The sequence below is a fragment of the Diadema antillarum genome, unplaced genomic scaffold, assembly GCF_040938485.1.
Source record: "Diadema antillarum isolate AM-2024a unplaced genomic scaffold, OU_Dant_1.0 seq00000348_RagTag, whole genome shotgun sequence".
Classification (NCBI taxonomy): domain Eukaryota; kingdom Metazoa; phylum Echinodermata; class Echinoidea; order Diadematoida; family Diadematidae; genus Diadema; species Diadema antillarum.
Genome location: NW_027271358.1, coordinates 87,506 through 109,696, shown reverse-complemented (window position 1 = coordinate 109,696; position 22,191 = coordinate 87,506). Strand labels below are relative to the sequence as shown.

Here is a 22,191-nt window from a genome sequence, read left to right as displayed (position 1 = left end):
GAGTTAAGTATGTTTTCTTTTTAAAATCTTACTTCTAGTAAAATGAATTAGTCCAATGGATACCCAAATATGGTAATTCATGTCAGCACATGGACTGCTAGATACTGGAGGTGAAACAGCAGTAAGACCGCAAATTGAGTGAAAAAAACACTGCAGGAATTTGCACTAAATTATATTTTATTCTGAATCAGCGTCCATCTCATAGCCTCCAGTCTGACCTAAACTGAGAATCGTGAGTACAAGTATTTATTGTTCATGTTTTAATACAAACAGACGATGATGAATGATGTGTATTGTGATGATCAGAGCGCAGCAGCTACACTGCAGTATTGTGCGATACGATGGGTGGGATACTCCTACGCCCAATAGACGGGAAGGTGGGGCAGTTAACCCTGGGGTGATGCATGATTGACGAATGATTTCTTGTGCATTTTATTGTCTGCTGGGCTTGTTTGCCGACCGGCCGGCGAGATTGGTGGAGCGAAAGCCCAACCGACCCTCCCCGTGGCCGTGCATCACAACTGGTTGCCCATCTCAAATAGACGCACAGTCACATTATGTTTCTTAGAGGGATTGCCCATTTATGGCGATGAACTATGCACGGTTGATTATTACAACGGGAAGAATTCAGCTTATAATTGAGAGCAATTGACAATGTTGAATTAATTTACCTGCCTCAAGCTGAAGACCACAGACAATGTAAATTACATCCATCTCATCTCATTACAGACTACAGTCCCAGACTAAAAAGGTTTGTCTTCAGAGTACTGTAGGATACCCTCAACCCTGGCCTTAAACCCTAGTACTACAGCTGTAGGGCCTAGGCTTTTGTTTTGGCCTTGACAGTAATGACAGCCTCTGTCGAAAAGTTAGAATCTATTCATAAATAATTGTGACAAAGTCATTGAGTCTTTTTAAATGTTAAACTTTCAGTGGAAAATTTAAGTGCCACATGCAGTAACTCATGAAAAAAAAAAAGAAGCAAAATTGGTTTTTCAACAAGAGAGCAATTCAGACTGATTAACAGTGAAGTGTCGTGATTCAATGGTCCAATGGCTACAATGTGTGTAGTAATTTACATCCAGATATCATTCACCTCGGTGTTTACCGAGTATTTAAAAGCTTGAAATTTCATCAGTATTCATCAAGAGTAGAGTTCTTTACTAATCTTTAGTATGGATATTACAGTGCAGACTTCAATGAATGTAGGGCCTACCCTGGTAAATCTTATGCCCAGAACAATTTGTCCAGTCTGAACTGAAAGGTGAATATGACATGCTGGTAAAAACTAAAATGATTTATAGGTGAAGCCCTAAGACTCCTGAGTCCCCAAATACTTATAGTCTTGAGTGTCATTAATTCCTCAGGACATAAACCCAATTTCTTGATTGATTTGTCTAGTGTGGCCCTCAATCTTTTGTTTATTGTTGTTCATATAATTTGCTTGTGTACAGCTGATATTATGTATTAAACACTGCAGTAATTTCTGCAGGAGTTGGCAGTGCACTTATTCATTCTCATCGACAAATGCCTAAGTCGTTTAGGAAAACTTAAGAAAAAACAAAAATGACATGCATTACCTGACTTTATCACAAAAGTGTCAATCAGAGGTCAATATCTTGATATTTGGTTACTTGATCATCCAGTCTATGAACCTGAATTGTACCATATACTATATATAGTAAGTATGTGAGTTGTTGCCCTGCTGTTTTAAGTTTTCTTTTCTTTTCATTTTTTTTTTTTTTTTTTTTTTTTTACATCTAGACTTTGTGAATTTGATTGGTTATTGTGTTGGTTGGTCACTACATGCTATTTGTTGTTGGTTTTTTTCTTTGTGTGTATGTGTGTGCGTGTGTGTGTGTGTGACATATTTTAAAGCTGTGACATTCAAGTTGACCTATAAGATTCCAGAAGCATGATGGAGAATTACAAAAGTCAGACCGTCTGCATAATAATACTACATTTGTATTTGTAATGAATACTCATCCCACATATTGTGTTACTTTGCAAAGCTATCAACAGTGTGTCAGTGTTTAGCTGAAGGGTAGCACATGAACAAACAAATATTAAAGGGAGATGATGAAAGCCATTGCCAGGTTGGGAGTAATTCTTCATAGTGAGACAGACTATTGAATGCCACTTAAAATGAAATGGAAGTATTAACATGAGAGTGAAAAAAGGGGTACTTAAGGCTAACTATAGGGCTATGTGTACCTCAGATAATCCAGATTCAATCAAGATAATCTGGACCTTGCATGCAATTTAGTGAATGACAGGATGCAAGGAGAATGCTGCCAGACTTGATCCCCCTGTTTTCCTTTCACAAACCCCTGAAAAACAAACCACCGCCGCCACCAACAGGTCCTTAAACCAGCATTTGCAATCTTTTACAGATTACACTAGCTGCATATTTGTATGATAACGGTGAAGAGATATTGATAATGCATTGATACGGGGTAAAGGTTAGGCATTCTGTGTGCGGCATCCAGGCTTCAATGGTAAATAGTACCACCAAAGGCGTGCCTTAAAATGGCTCAATAGATTGCATTTATGAATGGTGCTTTTCACTGACAGAACAAGGTCATCTTGGGCAAAGATTGTATCTATAGAAACAGTGTGCTTGGCCCTGCTTAATGCTGGGTATTGTAATAGACATGTAGCTCTTACTCGGATGTGCTATAAACTCTTTACAGTGTAAATACGTACTGTTAAAGGCAGAAATAGTGGGCATGTGAAACACCGGCAAGTTGTACTTGACAAATGTGCAGGTACAACTGTACACGCAGCTTTTGAAGTGACATTTACCTGTCATTAAGTTGATAATACAATCTAAATTGAGAACTCGTGTTACTCCTAGGCTAAATGCTTGGCAAGAAATAAATTAGAAAATGTTAGTAGATGACTGTGAATCCATGAATGCATTTAGAAGTGATGTCAACTCTCCAGATTTGTCAGCAGAATTCTAACAAAACATGTGGATGATCCTGATCCCTTGTGGATTGCCTCAGGTGACTGGCAATATTTTTAGTCAGCAAACGGTATCAACCAGGCTCATAGTGCCATACAGTATGGCACAATCTGTACCTTGTTGATACCGATACTAATGAGTTAAACTAAGCAGGTGTCTGAAGAACCATTGGTCTTAGATATTAAACCTCTTAAAAAAAAACCAACCTGATTCGAGTGATAATAAACTTGTCATATTTTATATTTGATTAAATCATTTTTTAGTAATTGTTTGTTGTTTATTTGCGATCGGCAAGTCAGTGTTTTCATTATCGTAGTTTCTTTACATATTTATGAAAAATAAAATGAAATTTTAAGAATGCTTTTCTATAATGAGTTCATTGTTTCTATCCCAATGCAGTGGTGCAATACCGTTAGTTTTTGATTGAAAATAAAAGACACCTCCTCTGAACAGGGAGCCGTCATTGAGAACATGATCTTTTGCAGCTAAAAAAGTGACAATTTGAGAGAATTGCTGCAAGTGATGAGAAATCATGAAAAAAACTTTAGCCTTAATACTGGTCAGTAAGGTATTCTGAGACCAATACTTCTTTTCTGCTTTCTTTTTGCAGGAAGACTGTTTTTGGGTATGGAAATTATAACAGAGCCTCCATTTTTATTCTAAACTAGACTGTGCCTCAAGTGCAGATCATAGAGTATACAATGTACACTGTATGCGGTATTTTACAATGTGTGAGTGATTTTAAGCAATTAGATTGTATCTTTCGATTGAAGTGATTAAAGGTTGTGTTAATGACTAGATACTTTGATATGATGTTAATGCTTTTACAACTGTTGCCTGATTAGTAATCAGTTGGATTTGGTGCTCACTGTTTGCTGAGTCAGAAGTAATGTTTGTTTTATTTATCAGCCTGCTCATGCACATCTCTTGGTTATGTAGGACGTGAACTTTTGTGTGTGGGAAGTTGACTATAGAATATACATGTGCTCTGTTTTTACACGCACTTGAAAGTAACAGTTTTCGAAAATTAATTTTTGCAGTGTGATGGGAATACTGTTCATTCTTTTGCGTCATGTCATGGACACCCTAAGAAATTATCAACTCTCACAATACATGTAATGCAAAGTTAGTCAGCCCCTGCTTGTTTTTTGTTTTTTTTTGTTTTTATGCTAAAATTCTCACAGTTTGTCCTGCATGATGAGAATTACATCCCATAATGTCACTTGCCACAGTAGGTCCCCCCACCCCCCCCCCCCCCCCCCCCCCACTCAGATACCTGGGGTTAAGGATACAAAGCTCCATGTTGGATGTCTGCCTATTTATGCTAGCTTTTAGCATTAATAGTCTTTAAAAGGTATTTTCTATAAATAGTCTTCCTTGAGACATGTCTGAAAGCTGAACAATTAAAGAAAATGTTTTAGAAAAAAATAACTCCCTGTAGGTTTTGTCTGGTGTCCTTGAATATCAACATGTTTCATTGCAAAAATATTTCTGGTGCCACTTTTGGGTTTAATCAGCTGACGAGCAAAAAAAAAAAAAAAAAAGGCTCCCATGCAATTTTTTGTATTTCTCATGCCACTTCCAGGTTTCATCGGCAAACAAGGCTTCAGTGCAATTTTCTGGTGCCACTACAATCAAAAATTACAATCAATGTGCCCAGTGTACCCCCGGATCTGCCACTGCACTTTTGAACATTTGTAGAGCTTGAATGTGACAACGTATCTCTTTCTGCTCTTTCATGCAGGAAAAACCCAAATCCTGTCCATCAGAGGTCGAAGACACCCCCACAAGTCCCAAGATGGAGGGTGTAGTGGAAAAACTCAATGATACCTACAACTTTTACCTCCACACTCTGACGTTTAGTGGTAAGTTGATTTGGTTTATATTAAACCATTAATGTTTTCTTTTCAGCTTATCCAACTGCCCTGAAATGAAGAGAGTTCTCCAGAATAAAACCTGAACTTTTTCAGGGACTGTCTGTTATCGTATTAAGACAGTTGTAGTAATTGTACATTCTGGCTGTCATGAATATACGGTATACCAGCAGAGTTTTGACACTAAAATTTATGTCATCGCTCTTTAATCAAATCTGCCTGAAAAGTAAATCAGGTTAAAGAGGCATGCGATTGAGAGATAATAGCATTTTATGTGTTTGGAAATCTTTCTTCTTGTCTTTAGATCTTGTTGCCTTTTTTTTTCCTCTCTCTCTCTTTGTATATCTTGGTCAAGTGTTCATTGATACATGGCATCTTTTTTGAACACGTGTACAACTATATAATGTGTGTTCATTAGATACAGTAGTACTTTTGAATTCTCTAAAAAAGTAAAACAATTATGTAAAATGAGATATTATAGAAAAGACTGATTGGGAAGCTGTGTGGTATCTGGTACAGTGTAGCATCCTTACTCCATGCTGAATTGATTGTGTTTATATTAGGCCTTTTGGCATATTATTTTGGTATAGAATGTAGAATTGATTAATTCCTTCATAGGAGAGATCATGTAATTTTCCAAACACACATTACTGAATAGTAAATACACAACATTTATAGTTATGCATTCACAGTGTATATTTTATTCAATCTACTGGTACTCTACACTTGCTATTTCTGTGAATAACATACTGTATATGCCATATATTTCACGAGTCTAAATTTTCGCGAATCGGGAATTGCCGACGATTTCGCGATTGAGGAGTCTTGTACTGAACGGAGAAATGTACACATATGTTCGTCACATCCACATCGGGATCAGAGTCAATATTTTTGCGTGTCTGTAATTTCGCGAATAGTACTTGACTCGCGAAATTCGCGAAAATAAAATCTCGCTAAATATTCGGCGTATACAGTAATCAGGTTGATATACAGTCATGTAGTACCACCGAATGGCAGTGTGCACATGATCATTGATAGAGGGAAAGTGCAGTAGAACATTGTGGAGTATGCGTGTATAATGTTGCCTACACTGTACCTCACAGTAAAGGTTTGCTAGCTTTGAATATCCATCAGTGGGCAAGTCCAAGATAACACGCACGTTACGTATGGGACATTCAGAGACTTTTATGACCTGAAAAATAGTGTTAATGGCCTTTGATCATATTGAACTTCATCATGGTGATTGATATCTAGAAGAAGTATAATCATGTAAAACATTGAGAAAAATGACCTTGACAATTATATTCTAGAAGAGAAAATATGTGCCGTTACGTATGGGACCAGAAAATTTTTGTTTTTTTGAACATTTTTTTCAACCTCAAAACTCTCTGAAAGTATATCATTCTACAACTTGTAACTCACTGTGATGAAAGTCACAACACTCAAGATTATCACAGGTAAGTTTCATGTCATTAGGCAAAAAGCTCTAATTACAGGTTCTAATTAAAGACAGACATGACGTGTTACGTATGGGACAGTTACGTATGGGACAGTTTGTCCCCCATTCATTTAGTGTGTGAAGAACCATGTTTATGGGTATTTTGCATAATTATTGAAGTAAAATCAGTTGAAACTACTCAAATACTGATCCAGATTGTCAAGGAAACAATATTCCCCAAATATTCACCATCATAATCATATTCAATCATATTTTTATATTTTTATGACCAACCTGGGTATGCATGCCCTTTGTCCCCCATTCATTTAGTGTGTGGAGAACCATGTTTATGGGTATTTTGCAAAATAATTTTGCAAAATACCCATTTAAACAAATTTTTGCATAATTATTGAGGTGGAATCAGTTGAAATTACTCAAATACTGATCCAGATTGATAAGGGAACAATATTCCCCAGATATTTACCATCATAATCACATTCAATCATATTCTATATTCTTTATGACCAACCTGAGTATGTATGCCCTATTTTTATCAGGATAGTTACTATTGAAAAATTTGAATAGTTTAAAGTGTTTACTTCCATTGATGAAGGGCAGTTTGCCATTTAGTTTCAATAAAAAACAACTTGACACAAGAAATATTAAGTTTAATAAATAAGCAATACCTGCTTCATGGAACCCCAGTGATCGAGTAGATACAATGTATGTGATGTCTGTCTAGCAGTCAGGTCATTGATTCGAGTCACAACTCAGTATGTATACCCATTAATTTTGTTGTGGCTACTACTGAAAACTGAATAAGGACAATTTGTGTATCACTTGCAATTAAAAAAAAAAATCATTTTACTTTTAATCTTTTTCCTATATATTTCACAACCATTTCAAATTGGATCTCCATCACATAAACTTAGAATTCCTCTAGTCTTAGGATTTTATGCTCTTAAGTAATACATATAATTGGTTTCCAATCATCTCTTTAAATGTTGAAAACTGAATCCCCATTTCTACAAAAAAACTATACCATCCCTTTAATGCTGATTTTTCATTGTGTATTTTGCCATTTTCCCCTCCCCCTTTCTGAAAATTGTTCAGTCAAGTTCATGTATTGTTTCAAGTGTCTATAACTCAAAAAGTAGCTACAATGTTGGGATGCTTTCTTCAGGATGATTGACCATTTGTGTACTGAGAGACCTTCCCAGCTAGCTACATGCATTCACATGCAATATGTATGAGGATGTCCCATACGTAACGCATTTGTCCCATACGTAACATTATTTCAATGCCTAATAAAAAATATTTCTTTCACTTTTTTTTCTTTTTTCTCTGGTATTTAATTTCTCTAAACAATAAATTAGAACTTTCCAAAAGGGCATTAAAACAACCTTAGCAATTTCAGAAAAAACCTAAAAAAATGACCTCATTTTGTTACGTATGGGACATCTCATGATAGGACACGAGCTAATTTGCATAATTATTTGCATAATCCTTAAATTTTCACACCAAGTTAAACTATGTGATGAACTTCTTATGTCCACATATTAATCAAATATCATTTGCTTTCCTTTGAATTAATATGAATTCTTATAAATGTCCCATACGTAACGCTGTGTTTCACATTTATGCAAATGAAGCGCTTGAAATTTGCATAAATTTACATAATATCATTTTTTCCTCCACGGAAATCAAAACTTCAACTCATAAGCTTCAAAATGATACCAAACATGTCAATATTGAGCAAAGATGAAATTTTGCCTTCTGAGGGGACCTTATCTTGGACTTGCCCCAGTCTAAATTAACACACAAGCTTCTACTGTAAAAGTGGATATTTTCGCGCTACTAATTTTTCGCGTTTGGCCAGGTAAGAAGAGTTTCGTGTGTTTTAAATTCCGTGGAATCAAGACATCACGCACAGGAACATATGGCAAGCAAAAATATTCGCGTGCTTTTATTTTCGCGCTAGTTTCTGGTTGCGCGAAATGCGCGAAAATTTCCACACCGCGAAAATTTCCACTTTTACAGTATCTGAATGAAAATGACACAAGCCAAAAACAGTTTTTTTTTTCTAGATCTGTGCATTGTAGTTCAATACATATTATACCCTATCCCCATCCAAACGCTCATAATGACTTCCAATGAGAGGCGGTACTCTATTTGAACTGTCATTATTTCACTGCTGCGACACCACCATAGGATAGCAGGCCTTGATATACAAGTGTAATTGATGCTTATATTCAGTACCGGTAATTATGCCAGCGAGTGCATACATGTACCAGCATTACAACTCCCTGGCTGTGCACAATGTATGGTGTGGTTAATGTGGTACATGTAACTCTCCTTCCCCATCAGGCTTCACGTGGTACTCCCTTTTCCCAGTTATCTCTTCTCCACTTAAAGGCATAATTAACCATTTGCTGATGAAGCAAAAACCCAGCATTAGTGCTTCAAAATAGTTCTAAAATGTGAGTTAGGGATAGAAATAACCAATGTAAAAATTTGAACCAGTATAATGGATGTTAAATACTGTCAACTATACAGAACGTGAACAATAGTTATAATAAAGATGTTTTCAGACTAAACCGTCTACAGTTATGGTTTAATGAGAAAAATAGTGATATCTCCTTATATTTTAGGCTTTATTGCAAAAATTTTATATGGTAGGATGTTTTGTGATACATCTGACCTACACATACAAGTACAGTCAAACTCGGATACCTCGACGTCGGATAAGCCGAATATCACTTACCTCGGGGGCAAAATGAAAGTCCCGATTGTTCCTATGGAGTTTCCGTGTATTAAAATTCGCGTAGCTCGAAAAAGATAACTCGAAGTTCGGTTACCTCGAAGGAAAATCTAATGTCCCGATCTTAATTAACTTATTGTTTTTCCCCAGCATGTTGCTCGAATCGAAATTGTAAACATCACTCAGCATCTCCGATTAAGCGCGCGTGGACAGCGAAGACATGTCACAAATGTTTTCACACTCGATTGTAAATATTCTGAGACCAGAACAATCGCGCGCCCAAGAAGAAATACCCGATACACAGCTGACAAGGAAAATCCCCAACACCTACCAACACACGTACATGGTATGCACATAACACCCGTGCCAATGGAGTGCTTTACGATAGCACTACGCGCTGCCCCATCATTTGCTTTTCTTTAACCACTGTGTTTTTATTTTTGATCAGACAGTCATACCGTGCGCGTAGATTTCTCAACCGTCGGGGCGCACCTGCTTACGTTGACAGTTATATCTTTGCCATTAATCACGCTCCACTGTCAAAACATCAATCTCCCTCGTAGTGCCTTTTTTTTAAACTATTTTTTTTTTGCCTTTCACCAAGTTTACTTCCCCGAGAACGCAAGCACTGAAACTTTTTTTTTCCAGCAATGCGATTATGAAAATCTGGAAGTATAGGCCGATCACAATGAAGAATAGAATACACAGGGCTCCGCACTAAGTTTTATCGGGCCACCAATATCATTGATTTTTATTTCTGGTGGTCGAAAGTAAAATCTGGTGACAAAAAAAAAAATCAGGAAAAACATTAGAAAAACTAAATCGGTCCTACTAAACATAGACAAATTAATATTAAGCATTATTGAAGTGATACAGATGTCCATGTCTAAAACAAATGAATAGAAAATTCAATCATCTTACTCTGTGTTTAAAGATTTGACAAATAGGCGTAGATATTATTACAAAAGTTGATGCCCATATATTGAGGAGGTCAAAACTTACGTTTGAAATGAGAAAATGGGAGCATTTGCTGACATTTGTTAGCATCCGACATTTGTTTTAGCATTGTAAAAAGCCGAAAGTTACCGTTTCTCATTAAAAAAAAAGCAAACAACCGACATTCATTTTAGAATCTTACGGAGCTGAATACTATCCTAATCCATTTCCAAACGTGAAAGCAAACATCCGCTATTTGTTTTAGCATCTACAGCATCTAACTGAGCGGATTAATACCATTAATCATTTCCCAATGTTAAAGCAACAATCTGTTATTTATTTTTGCATCGTACGGAGCAGAATATTACTGTTATTCATTTCAAACATCCGACATTCATTTCATTATCGAACGGAGCCAAATGTTACTGCTGTCCACTTCCGAAAGTGAAATGAATCATCTGACAATTATTTTATCATCGCACCGAGCCGAATGTTACTGTTTTTCATTTTTGAACGTCAAGGCAGACATCAGATACTTTGGACCATGAAACGTATAGCTGAATGTTACTGATATTTATTTTGAAATGTACCGTAGCAAATATTCAATATTTTTTTTTTTAATCATTGTATGGGGCAGAATGTTACTGCTGTTCACTTCCAAACATGTCAAACGTAAAAGCAATCATTCGACATGTATTTTAGCATCTTCCGGAGCTGAATGCTATTGACATCTACTTTCGAACGTAAAAGCACACATCCGGCATTTATTTTATCAGCGTACGGAGTTGAATTTTATTGTTATTCACTTCAGAACATCAAAGCAAACATTTGACATATAATTTAGCATCTTCCGGAGCTAAATGTTATTGCAATTTACTTTCGAACATAAAAGCAAACATCCAGCATTTATTTCATCATTGTCAGGAGTTGAATATTATTGTTACTCTTTTCCGAACGTCAAAGCAAACATCAAACATTGATTTTACCATTAAACGCAGCTGAATGTTACTGTTATTCATTTTGAAATTTAAAAGCAAACATCAGACAGTTATATTAGCATCATATGGACGTGATGGAGCAGAATATTACTGCTATTTTCTTCCGAACATAAAAACGACCATCTGACATCTATTTTAGCATCTTCCGGAGCCGAATGCTATTGCTATTTACTTTCGAAAGTATAAGGAAACATCCGACATTTATTTAACCATCGTACGGACTTGAATGTTATTGTTTTTCATTTCCGAACGTCATAGCAAAAATTCGACATTTATTTCAGCGTCTTCCGGAGCCGAATGTTATCCTTATTCATTTCCGAACGCAAAATCAAATATCTAACATTAGTTTTAGCACCATACGGAGCTGAGTCTTATCGCTATTCATTTCCAAAAGTATGAGCAAACATCCGACATTAATTTTAGTATCATACCGAGTCGAATATTACCGTCATTCATTTCCACAATTAAACGCAAAACTCTGACATTTATTTTAGCATCTTATGTAGCGGATTGTTACCGCTGTTCATTTTCAAAAGTATAGGCAAACATCCGACTTTTTTCTTTTTTTTTTTGGTGGCGCGATCGGGCCACCAAAATCTTTATTTCTGAAATTTTGATTTCATTTCCGATTTTCACTCAATTCATTCATATAAAAGTTGATTCAATTCAAATTGACAAGCATGCAAACAATCAGTAGGCACTATAACAGACACCATGTTGAACATCGATAAACGTCGAACATCGATAAACATCGGATAAGTCGAAGAAAATTCGACGTACGCGTACCTCGAAATTCGCGTACGTCGAACCATTTTCTTCAGTCCCGACGAATTCGAGGTATCCGAGTTTGACTGTATGCATCTGAAGTGATATCTTGAACATTTTTTAAATCACTGCTCCCAAAGGTAAACGGGACCTTGGACAGTTGGTTGTACACTTCACTTTACTTGTGAAGGTGTGGTGGTTTGATCATTCCCCTTTCAAGCGGTTTGTAGGTTGAAAAGCACAAGAAGAGTAGCTGGGCACTGTTATGAAACACCAATACGTAACCCGTTTTAATAAATTAGAAAAAATCTTATGTATTTTTTTTTGTTTTTGACTTTAAAAAAAAAAATGTTTTTGATGAAATTTGTTGGTGACACTGTTTTGAGCATGAAGATGATTATCTTTATTCCTATGATCAGTTGATTAATCGATAAAACCAAAAATAGTCATGAATGCTTTTATGAGATCTAGCTGAAAGCATAATTTGCACTGAAATTGTGAATTCACATTATTCTATTTAAAGGGAAGATAAACCCCAAGAGCAATGTGGATTGAGTGAAAGCAGCAACATTAGTAGAACACATCAGAGAAAGTTTGAAGAAAATCGGACAATCGATGCAAAAGTTATGAATTTTTAAAGTTTTGATGTTGGAACCGCTGGGTGAGGAGACTACTAGAGGTTATGACGTATGAGTGGACAACAATACCAAGAAAATATAAAGAAAATTCTGCTAAAATCCATTTTTCATGAAAATTACAAATTCCATCAACTTGATATTGACATATGTTAAGGATAGCAATTATTCCCCCTGCTTTCTGAAAGCGGTTGGTCCATTGCTCTTTCATGATTCTAGAAAAGTGAATTTTTGTTGAATTTCCTTTGTATTTTCTTTGTATTGTTGTCCGCTCATACGTCATATCGTCTAGTAGTCTCCTCACCCAGCGGTTCCAACACCAAAACTTTAAAAATTCATAACTTTTGCACCGATTGTCCGATTTTCTTCAAACTTTCACTGATGTGTTCTACTAATGTTGCTGCTTTCACTCAATCCACATTGTTCTTTGGGTTTACCTTCCCTTTAAAGCAATTTTAGTAGGACATGCACTCATATAATGTACACGTTGTATGTTTGTGTGTAACTTTGAAACCGCACGCTTGGGCATTGCAGATTTGGTCTCAAAAGATGCTGGAGACTCGAAAGAAAAATGTCGTGAAACATCGGGGGATGATAGTTTTTGCAATGGTGCATATCACACGGAATGTGGGGGGGGGGGGGGGCTCCCATGCCTCCCCCTTGCCTAGTTAACCCATCAATTCCCAAAAACCATGTTTCTGTAGTTTGCTGCTAATTTGTTTTTTCGAAAATAGAATTACTACTTATTGTTTGTGTTTTCTACAAGAAAAAAAAAAACAGAAACAGAAATGAACGGACAAACAAACAAACACACCCTTCTTTTATTTGAACTCTTTGTTGTTCAGTTTTAATTTTGTTTGTATCAGTTGTAATATTTTCAAAGGTCTACAGTGTAGATTTATGCTTGATTTCATAATGTGTTCTTTAATAGGCAACACATTTTTAAAGATCCATGAGAATTCCTGTTCCTCCCTCAATTAACAATCTTTACTTTTTTTTTTTGATGAGTTGAACCACGTCCATCTATTGGTTAAATCTCTCTCAAATATATTGTTATCTAGGATTATGGTCGAACAAACTTTGCAGAATACCAGTTTGATAATTTCTGCAGAATAATTATGCCAGCACTTGATGGATAAATCGCTGTAAGACCCATATGCACAGCTCCAACCCATGGGTGAAATGGGTGCGCACAAGGAACACCTTTAAACCTCCATTCCCCCTGCCCTCTATCTTTTCTTAGACCCAAGGGTGCAGGACTGGCCCCTGATGCAGAGTCCACTACCCACGCTGGTCATTGTGGCCCTCTACCTGGTCATGGTCAAGGTGGGGCCCAAACTGATGGAGAACCAAAAGCCGTTTGAGATGAAGAATACCATGGTCCTCTACAACCTGTGCTGTGTCCTACTCTCAGCACACATCGTCAAAGAGGTATGGATGGGACTATCATCCGTATCCATGACACTCATTGATTGTTTATTTTATGTATTTTTTTAGTCATTACTCATCCTTAGATGTATTATACCGTCATTATTTTTATCATTTCTGCATTTGAAATTTATAATATTGATGAATGAAATGATATCATCATCCTTCATATAAGTGTATTTTATTGTTATCATTACAATTTTTGTCAGTAGTATCTTTTTGAGTGAATCTGTTGTATGTACATGTATGTAAAATATATTTTTCCTTTTTTTTTTTTTTGCTGAGCGACTGTCCTATTCTTAGTCGGTATTACTCTTGCTTCTGCTGTCAATATTGATTTTTCCATATCTTGTGTACAGCTGTATAGTAATTCCCAAATTTGGCTTGGGTGCATTGTTTGTACATTAGCCTTGAAGGTGTCCTGTATCCATTTATCACTTTGAGTTAGTTCACAAAGACCCCCCCCCCCCCCCCCCCCCCCACTTAGTGTTAGTTTGACTTTGAGTGTTGTTTTTTCTATCCATTCCTCACCTACAGGGTATATACTGTGGTTACAAGGCAGGCTACAGCTTGAGCTGTCAGGAAGTCGTCTTCAGCAACAATGAATATGAGCTACGGGTGAGCTTCCCCCATTGCCCCCAGAATTGTTGTTGTGCAGGGGTGACAAGTCCCCTCATTACCATTATAACTATTAATTCCAATACTAACTTATCGTGATCAGGGTCCTGTTTTCTCAAAAGATAAAATCTATTTTAAATTTCCTTACCACACAGGCTGCCATAGACTTAATAGTTAAAATCAACTGTACAATCAATTTTAACTCCTCATAAAACAGGGCCCAGGTGTAAATATAATGATGTAAAATCAAAGCAGGTGAACAAAAAACTTTGCAAAATCAATATCTCAAAACAAAATAACAAAAGACCATCCCTACCCACATGCTGATGATTTTTAGGATGCACAAACACACACACACACACACACACACACACACACACACACACACACACACATACAGATACACTTAAATATGATAGACCCACATTTCTGTATAATGATTATCATTATTGACAAATGTTTGTTAGAAAGAATTTAGATGTGGTTTTGTGCAGGGTAAATAGATTTAGATAGTTCAGTCTTTAGAATCTTTTTCCAGTATACACGTAGGGTATGCAGGAAAATTCAGAGTTGCCAATTTCAAGATGATGATATTTCTGTCAGAATAAATAACTTGAGAACTTGATGCGTTCAAGAACAGATCAAATTCAAGTCACCTCCACAAGTGTATTCCACTTCAAGAAACCCACTCAATTATTCATAACCTCATAAATGCATGGAGTTTGAAAGGGCACAATGATATGAAATTCTATCCCCTCGTTAAAGTTTAAGTACCTACACCAGTGTCTCACTTTCACAGGTGTTTGGATATGATATTGGATGTTGTTAAAATCATCTACCATAAATATCATGGTGAGTTTTGTAAATTGTAATTTGATGCCTGAGACTGTTGCATTTTATATCTCTCCAATATATTCATCAACAATAGGTAAACAAAGATGAATCATGTTTGTTTTCTTTGGTTGGTAGGACCCTACTAATTTTTGCTGTAGTGTTTCATTTGGTCTGATCTTGCCTACAGCCCCCAGTGCAAACTTCTCTTTCAAATGGTCTGCAACCATTTAATGTATATGTGCATGGCTCAGATCAAGGGACCAAAAATGTTACATTTGAACTAAAAAATTGGAACTAACATAGACTTCAGTAACATTATTTTTGTAATCTCCAAACATTCCAAAATATTTGCTGTAAGTGCTAGAGTATGAAACATTATATACATCTGGCAATCAGCGAGCCATGTTTGGTGGTCAGAAAGTGTAATGTACATAACTCGGTGTCCTCTGTATGCTTTTATGTTGTTTTTCAATTCACTTTTGCAAATATACTTCAAAGTGTCGTGAAACTTGCCCCAAAAAGAAACAAAACCAGTTAAAAAATTATGATTTTTCTAACAAACATTGGAGGTATTTCCTGAAATATATAGGGACGCCGAGTTATGTACGTAACACTGAACATTCTACCATACAAACTTTCTTGTCATTTCTTAATTTGATCCAAACATTATAATATCATGCTGTTCAGTGAAGCAGTATACAGCAATGCTGGCACAGAGGGTGATATTTTCTCTGAAAACTTTGAACCAGCTATCAATAACAAAAAACGTTGTCCATAAAAAATGTTACGTACATAACTCGGTGTCCTATGTTATGGTCTTATCTCTTAATGTACTTCATTTCTGCCAAAGACACCCAATCATATCATGAGTGTTATCTATTATTTATGATATGAACACTTTTAAACAAATTGTAGATGCTCTTGTAGATGCTTTTGTAAGAAAATATCATTGCGTTGACAGAATAATGTACATTATTACGTTTATAACCCTGGACACCAAAAAATTTAGTCTATCAATTAACTGTGAAAATATTGAAAAGTACACTTAGTGTTGCAGTGAATTCAATTTGAAGTAAAGATACTATCATATTACATAAACATATGAATGGGAATATCATAAAGAATATATGTACTGTTTGCCACAAGTTTTTTCACTTAACAACTTTAAAAAAGTGGTGGACACCAAAAGTTATGTACGTGACATACAAATTGCCTTGAGGTTGTTGGAAGTTCAGAAGTGTTGTAAAAAATCAAAAACACAAGAATTTTGTAATTTGATACGTAATTTTTATTGAAAGTTTGAAATCAGTTCATATTTCAAAATGTTAAAGTAAAAATTAAGGTGTCCCAAAAATCAATGTTCTGCATGTAACTAAAAAAAATCATGAAAAATGGGCATTTTTTAACCATAAAAATGCTGTAAAATACCTAAATTCGGAGCAATGAACCTGAAACCTCGTCTGGAGTTACTACATGTATAATATGTAATGCCTTCAAAAGCGAAAATGGTACTTCATGTCCTGGTCACATTGCATTAGTTTAGTTTAGAATTTTCAGAAGCACACTTTTGGACATTGTGCAGTGTACCCTTGATCTGAGCCATGCACATATACACTGTGTATTGTACTGGCACATTTCAAGAGTTTCATGCACTGACTGGTTGAGATGAATTGGAATAAAAGTACCCCAGATTACATTTTGTTATTGTTGTTGTTGATCAAATTGTGTCAGTCCACCTCTCTAAGTAGCAGGAAAATTATGGCTCTCAAAAAATAAATCAACCTTGTATTCCTGGTTTGTAACCTGATAAGCTCTGTTTATGGACTTGAGGTACATCTCAATCAATATTGTGGACTTTTACAATAGCTTTAATCTGAACCCCCCCCCCAAAAAAAAAAACCAACAACAACAACAAAAACCAAACAAACAAAAACAAACAAACAAACAAACAAAAACAAACAAAAAACAAACAAACAACAAACAAACAAACAACCCCCCCCCCAAAAAAAAAAAAAAACAACCGAAAAAACACACACACAAAAAACAAAAAACAAAAACACCAAACACCAAACACCAAACACCAAACAACAACAACAACAGACAAAGAAAGCAACAACAAAACCCGGCAAACAACACAAAAACAAAACAAGAAGCATTTCTGATATATGACTGCAGTCATATTTTCCCTGCATTGTATTGTAATCCACTCACTAGATCTACAGATTTATTTGTCTCTCTAGATCTTACCATGCTTATAAACACAAATATGGGTGTGACCACAAATGACTACTGGAAGAATGTCCTTCCTTTGTGTGGAAGAAGGTTGCATAATGAATGTCTCCTCTTCTCTGGCCCTGGTTTCTCAAACAAAGCCAGTCTTCTGCTTGAGAGAAGTTTACTGTTGAAACCAATCAGTATAGACTGACATGTTTACTGAGAAATAGATCCTTCTCTTTAGTTTTTTTATGAATATAATAGAACTTAATAATCATGTGGTAAGAAATGTCCTTGAGCCTTTCCAAATTCTTTAGAGATTAAATTTAGAGCCTTAATATGTAAATTTCATAAGCATGTGAAGGAGGGGAAGAAGAAGGGATTTTTTTTTCTTCATTCCAATTGCTTGCCTGTGGGGAAAAAATGGATATATATGTATATATATATATATATATAAATGTATTTTGGTTTGTTTAGGGTGCAGTACAGAGCAAGAAAGTTCAGGAATTTGTCCTCAATTTTATTCCAAGGTTATATTTACCACTCTCCCTTCCGACAAGATATTTTGGAACATTTACATCAGACTGCAAAAATTTTGGAATCCATCCAAGGTTTGGCAACTCTTTATTCATTGGACTGTGAATATCTCTTCAAAGCGCATTATTTCAGTGCAAGCCAAAAAGTCGTGGTGCTGAAGTCAGGCGTAGCAATCAAATAATGCATGAAATTCCACTGACTAAGCTCTAAGCAGTAGAGATTTCTCAAATTCTTATTGCTCTTTTTCAGCTTTGTATAAGAGTGATATACTGTGTACAGTGTAGAGACTGCAAATGAATACCAAACAGAAGAGGAATTGATATTTTATATTTTTGATATAGTAAAGTCAGCTGAATCTTGGACAATAATGGCAAGTTTTATCCAAATGTACCATCTGGATGATTCATTCTAGTTGGTATCGTTGAAAGCAAACCAACCTTTTCACATGCTCGAATCAACATTACTTCGGACTGACAAGGTCTCCTAGATTCTGTAGGAAGGAATGTAAACACCCCCTAATATTTGCAGTTTATGTAGCTCATTGAAATGCATGACTATGTACAGTGCTCATCCAATATTCTGTAATGTCTTTATGAATACCACTGAAGTTCAACAAATTCAATGTAACAACATTTATGTTATTTTCAATACTTACGCAAAACCACTATTCCCTTTAACTTGGGTACATCTTGGCTGAAATACATTGTCTGTCATTGATGTCTTAAAAAAATCATGACTAAATCAAGAGAAATGATCACAAGGATGTTTTCCTCACTAGAGCCGGTATTTTCAGGCCGATCCTAGATGCATTCTGCTGGTTATGCAGCCAAAACATTTTCCTCTTTGCAGTTAAGACATTGTTTATGGGACTACACAATAAGGTGTCACTTTAGCTGATGGTGATATAATTGAGCATTCACAGTTTGGCCAAAATTGGCCGCAATATCCAATAATAACTATTCAGACATGCTGCGTATTTCTTCAGCAATACCTCTGATTCACTTTTACTCCGCCTCCTCAACACAGATTGCCAAGGCACTGTGGTGGTTCTACTTCTCCAAGTTCTTTGAGATGCTGGACACAACGTTCTTCATCCTTCGGAAGCGAAACAACCAGGTCACTTTCCTCCACGTCTACCACCACGCCTCCATGTTCATCCTCTGGTGGATCGGGATCAAGTGGGTGGCAGGCGGACAGTGTGAGTGAATGCAGTTTGTCCAATTATCAACAAATGTTCCATATGGTTTGGATTTTGATATTGACAATTCATTTTTGACTGGGTCTTTAAAATCTCTCATAATTGAACAAAGAAGCCCACCATACACGCATGCACAAACATACACAGGAACAAACTTTCTTTTTTTGTTTTTACAATAATCATTTGATTTTTCTATAGTTCCACATGACAAAACATTCATCTTGAATGTGTATAAACACAATATGCATTCAGCAATGTTTGATCAACTAAAAAAACAACAAAAAACACATGCACACACACACAAACACACACACACACACACCTGATTTTCCCTGCAGTGGATTGAAGATGGCGGAATTTGAAGAACCATGCTAAGTTTCTTCAAATTGAACACCTTCCCCACACACGCAGATGGACAGACAGAAATAAAACACTTCAAACACCTGTTTTCGTCCCTCTGTTTACCCATGCAGCTCTCTTTGGTGCCGTTCTCAACTCCTTCATCCATGTGGTGATGTATAGCTACTACTGCCTAGCTGCCATGGGGCCCCAGTTCCACAAATACCTCTGGTGGAAGAGGTACCTCACCATCTTGCAGTTTGTAAGTATTTAAAACAACAAAACAAAACGCCAACACCAACACCAGCACCAACACCAACACCAACACCAATACCAATACCAACACCAACACCAACACCAAACACCAAACACCAACACCAAAACCAACACCAACACCGAACACCAAACACCAACACCAAAACCAATACCAACACCAACAACAGCAACACTACCACCAGCAACAAAACTACTTCCACTACCACCAAGAACAAGAAGAAAATGCCTAATGATGTTGTGAGCTTGATTGTGCCATGTCCAAAATTTCAAAATCTGCACAATATTGTGCCAACCTGTAGAAGTAGTCAGATCAACATTTTATGTTAGATATGTATTGCCTCAAAGTTTTGTTTATGTCTTTCTTTTGTTCTGTTTGTCTCTGTGGCATATTGTGGTACCAGTTGTAATAGTGAAGAAGAATTACACTATTCTGGCATTTGTAATTACTTTGGAGATATTCCTATGAGAGAGATTAAAAAGAAAAACGTGTCTTCATGATATCCTTCTCATCACCCAGGTTCAGTTCTGCCTTGGCATGGTCCATGCCTTCAACTCCCTCTACGTCCGCTGCAACTTTCCTCTCTGGATGCAGTATGGCCTCATCGCCTACGCCACCTCCATGTTCCTCCTCTTCGCCAACTTCTACCTCCACGCCTACATCAAGGGCGAACGGCCACCCAAGGCTCAGCGTAAGGTCATGCGTGATTTCGACCGCCAAAAGACGGGAGATGGTGTGCCGAACGGGGCGTTGAACGGTGCGCAGAACGGCGTGCAGAAGGCAGCGTCGGCCGGGGAGGGGAAGGAGAGTATAGCACAGAAAAAGGTCAAGTAGGCTTTGAATGTAGCGGTCAACCAAGTTGGTCTGCTCTCCAAAGCCGTGTTCGAGCGCTCAAAAGTGAACCGAACCAAACCAAACCACACCGTGCCGTACCGTACCATACCGTACCATACAATGCCAGATTTGAAGCGTTTGCGCACTCTGTGGAGATAGCGTACCTCATGCGATGTTCAAGTGCTCCTCTGGTGTGGACATGGCACAGTACGGCACGCTTTAGGAAGAGTGTTGAACACACCTAAAGTTTCACACACCTTTGCTATGGCATGCCCCTATTGATGTAGAACGTCTCTGCTGGTGGTTGTATGGTATTGTACTGCCAAGAACCCGGTAGTACAAACTGTCTAGTACTTTTTATGTAGTGTTGTGTTTGTGTTAATTACAATGGCATGGAATGTGACATTTCCCAACATGAATTACATGAGATAAATAATGGTTATTTATCTTCATTATGATGGTATGTTTATGCTGTGTGTATATCTAATATACACACACATTATGTGTATATATACATATACATTTATGTACACACATATACACCCATGTTATCTAGACTTAGAAAAGAAAATTGACGCGAGAAAAAACAAATTCTCAAATAAGAACATCACTGCTGTAGAGAATTGCCGATGCTGTGTATTTTGAATTGTGCATCTGCAAATGAGCAGGGGAGTGCATCAACTGAATGCACTGGGCAAATTTATTGATCACTGTTGCCAGAAGAGAAGCAAAGTTACATTCTTTTGGATTCTATAATACTCAGTAGCTGGATGCTCCCTTCTCATTTGTGTCAGCTCACTACTTACGAAGTGCTGGAGGTTGGCCCAATGATGGAGAGTAAAGTCTTCATTCTTCTTATCCCAAGTCGTCGACACATTTTTTCGCAGATAACTGTGATTCAAACTCCAAGCAAGTCAAATGCTAATTTACTCAGTAGGTGCTCTAACCTGATACTGTAGGAGAGATCCATGCCTTTTGCTCCCTTGGGGAAACTTTCTTTACTCATTATAATCACACACTATCTGATACAAGCATGCACGTGTGGGCTGTAATTTTCGGCCAGTAAAACCTTAGCCTGTACTCCAGCTGAAGTCTTGTGCAGTCCAAAATGTCCACCCATTTGACCAGTGTGCATTTTTGGCCGAGGCATTGCTTAGGAGTGTCAAAGACAATGTATGTGTAACCTGTCAACGCAGCAGAAACCCTCTGCAGAGAAGCCATTTGTTTGACATGACCAGTAAACATCTTCGGAAAGAATGGATATGGTCAAGTTTTTAGTATTTCAGCACATATAACAGGAGGAAAATCCTGGCTGAGACCTACCAGGTGATATGCTGGGTTAGTTTCCTTTCCACCAATGCGGCTGAACCTAACCTCACAGCATATCTAAGGGCCATTTCAAATTGGCAGCCAAAATCAAAAGAGAATTGTGAGAAATATATGCGTGTTTGTTTTTTGGCACACATTCATTTTTGAGACACAACCAAAGCAGTGTAAAGACCTTATGCATGACCATGCATGGCATGCATGGGATACATCA

General features: G+C 36.9%; 1 protein-coding gene across 1 annotated transcript; it reads left to right on the top strand.

Annotated features, from left to right (window-relative positions):
- The first annotated feature begins 110 nt into the window (after positions 1-110).
- On the top strand, positions 111-20,914 carry LOC139730996 (very long chain fatty acid elongase 4-like). The gene is made up of 7 exons (XM_071641868.1): positions 111-232; positions 4,713-4,833; positions 13,619-13,806; positions 14,341-14,421; positions 19,033-19,204; positions 19,678-19,805; positions 20,337-20,914. Exons 2-7 carry the CDS (start codon positions 4,767-4,769, stop codon positions 20,649-20,651), a joined length of 951 nt encoding a protein of 316 aa, XP_071497969.1. The 5' UTR covers positions 111-232; positions 4,713-4,766; the 3' UTR covers positions 20,652-20,914.
- Positions 20,915-22,191: the final 1,277 nt, after the last annotated feature.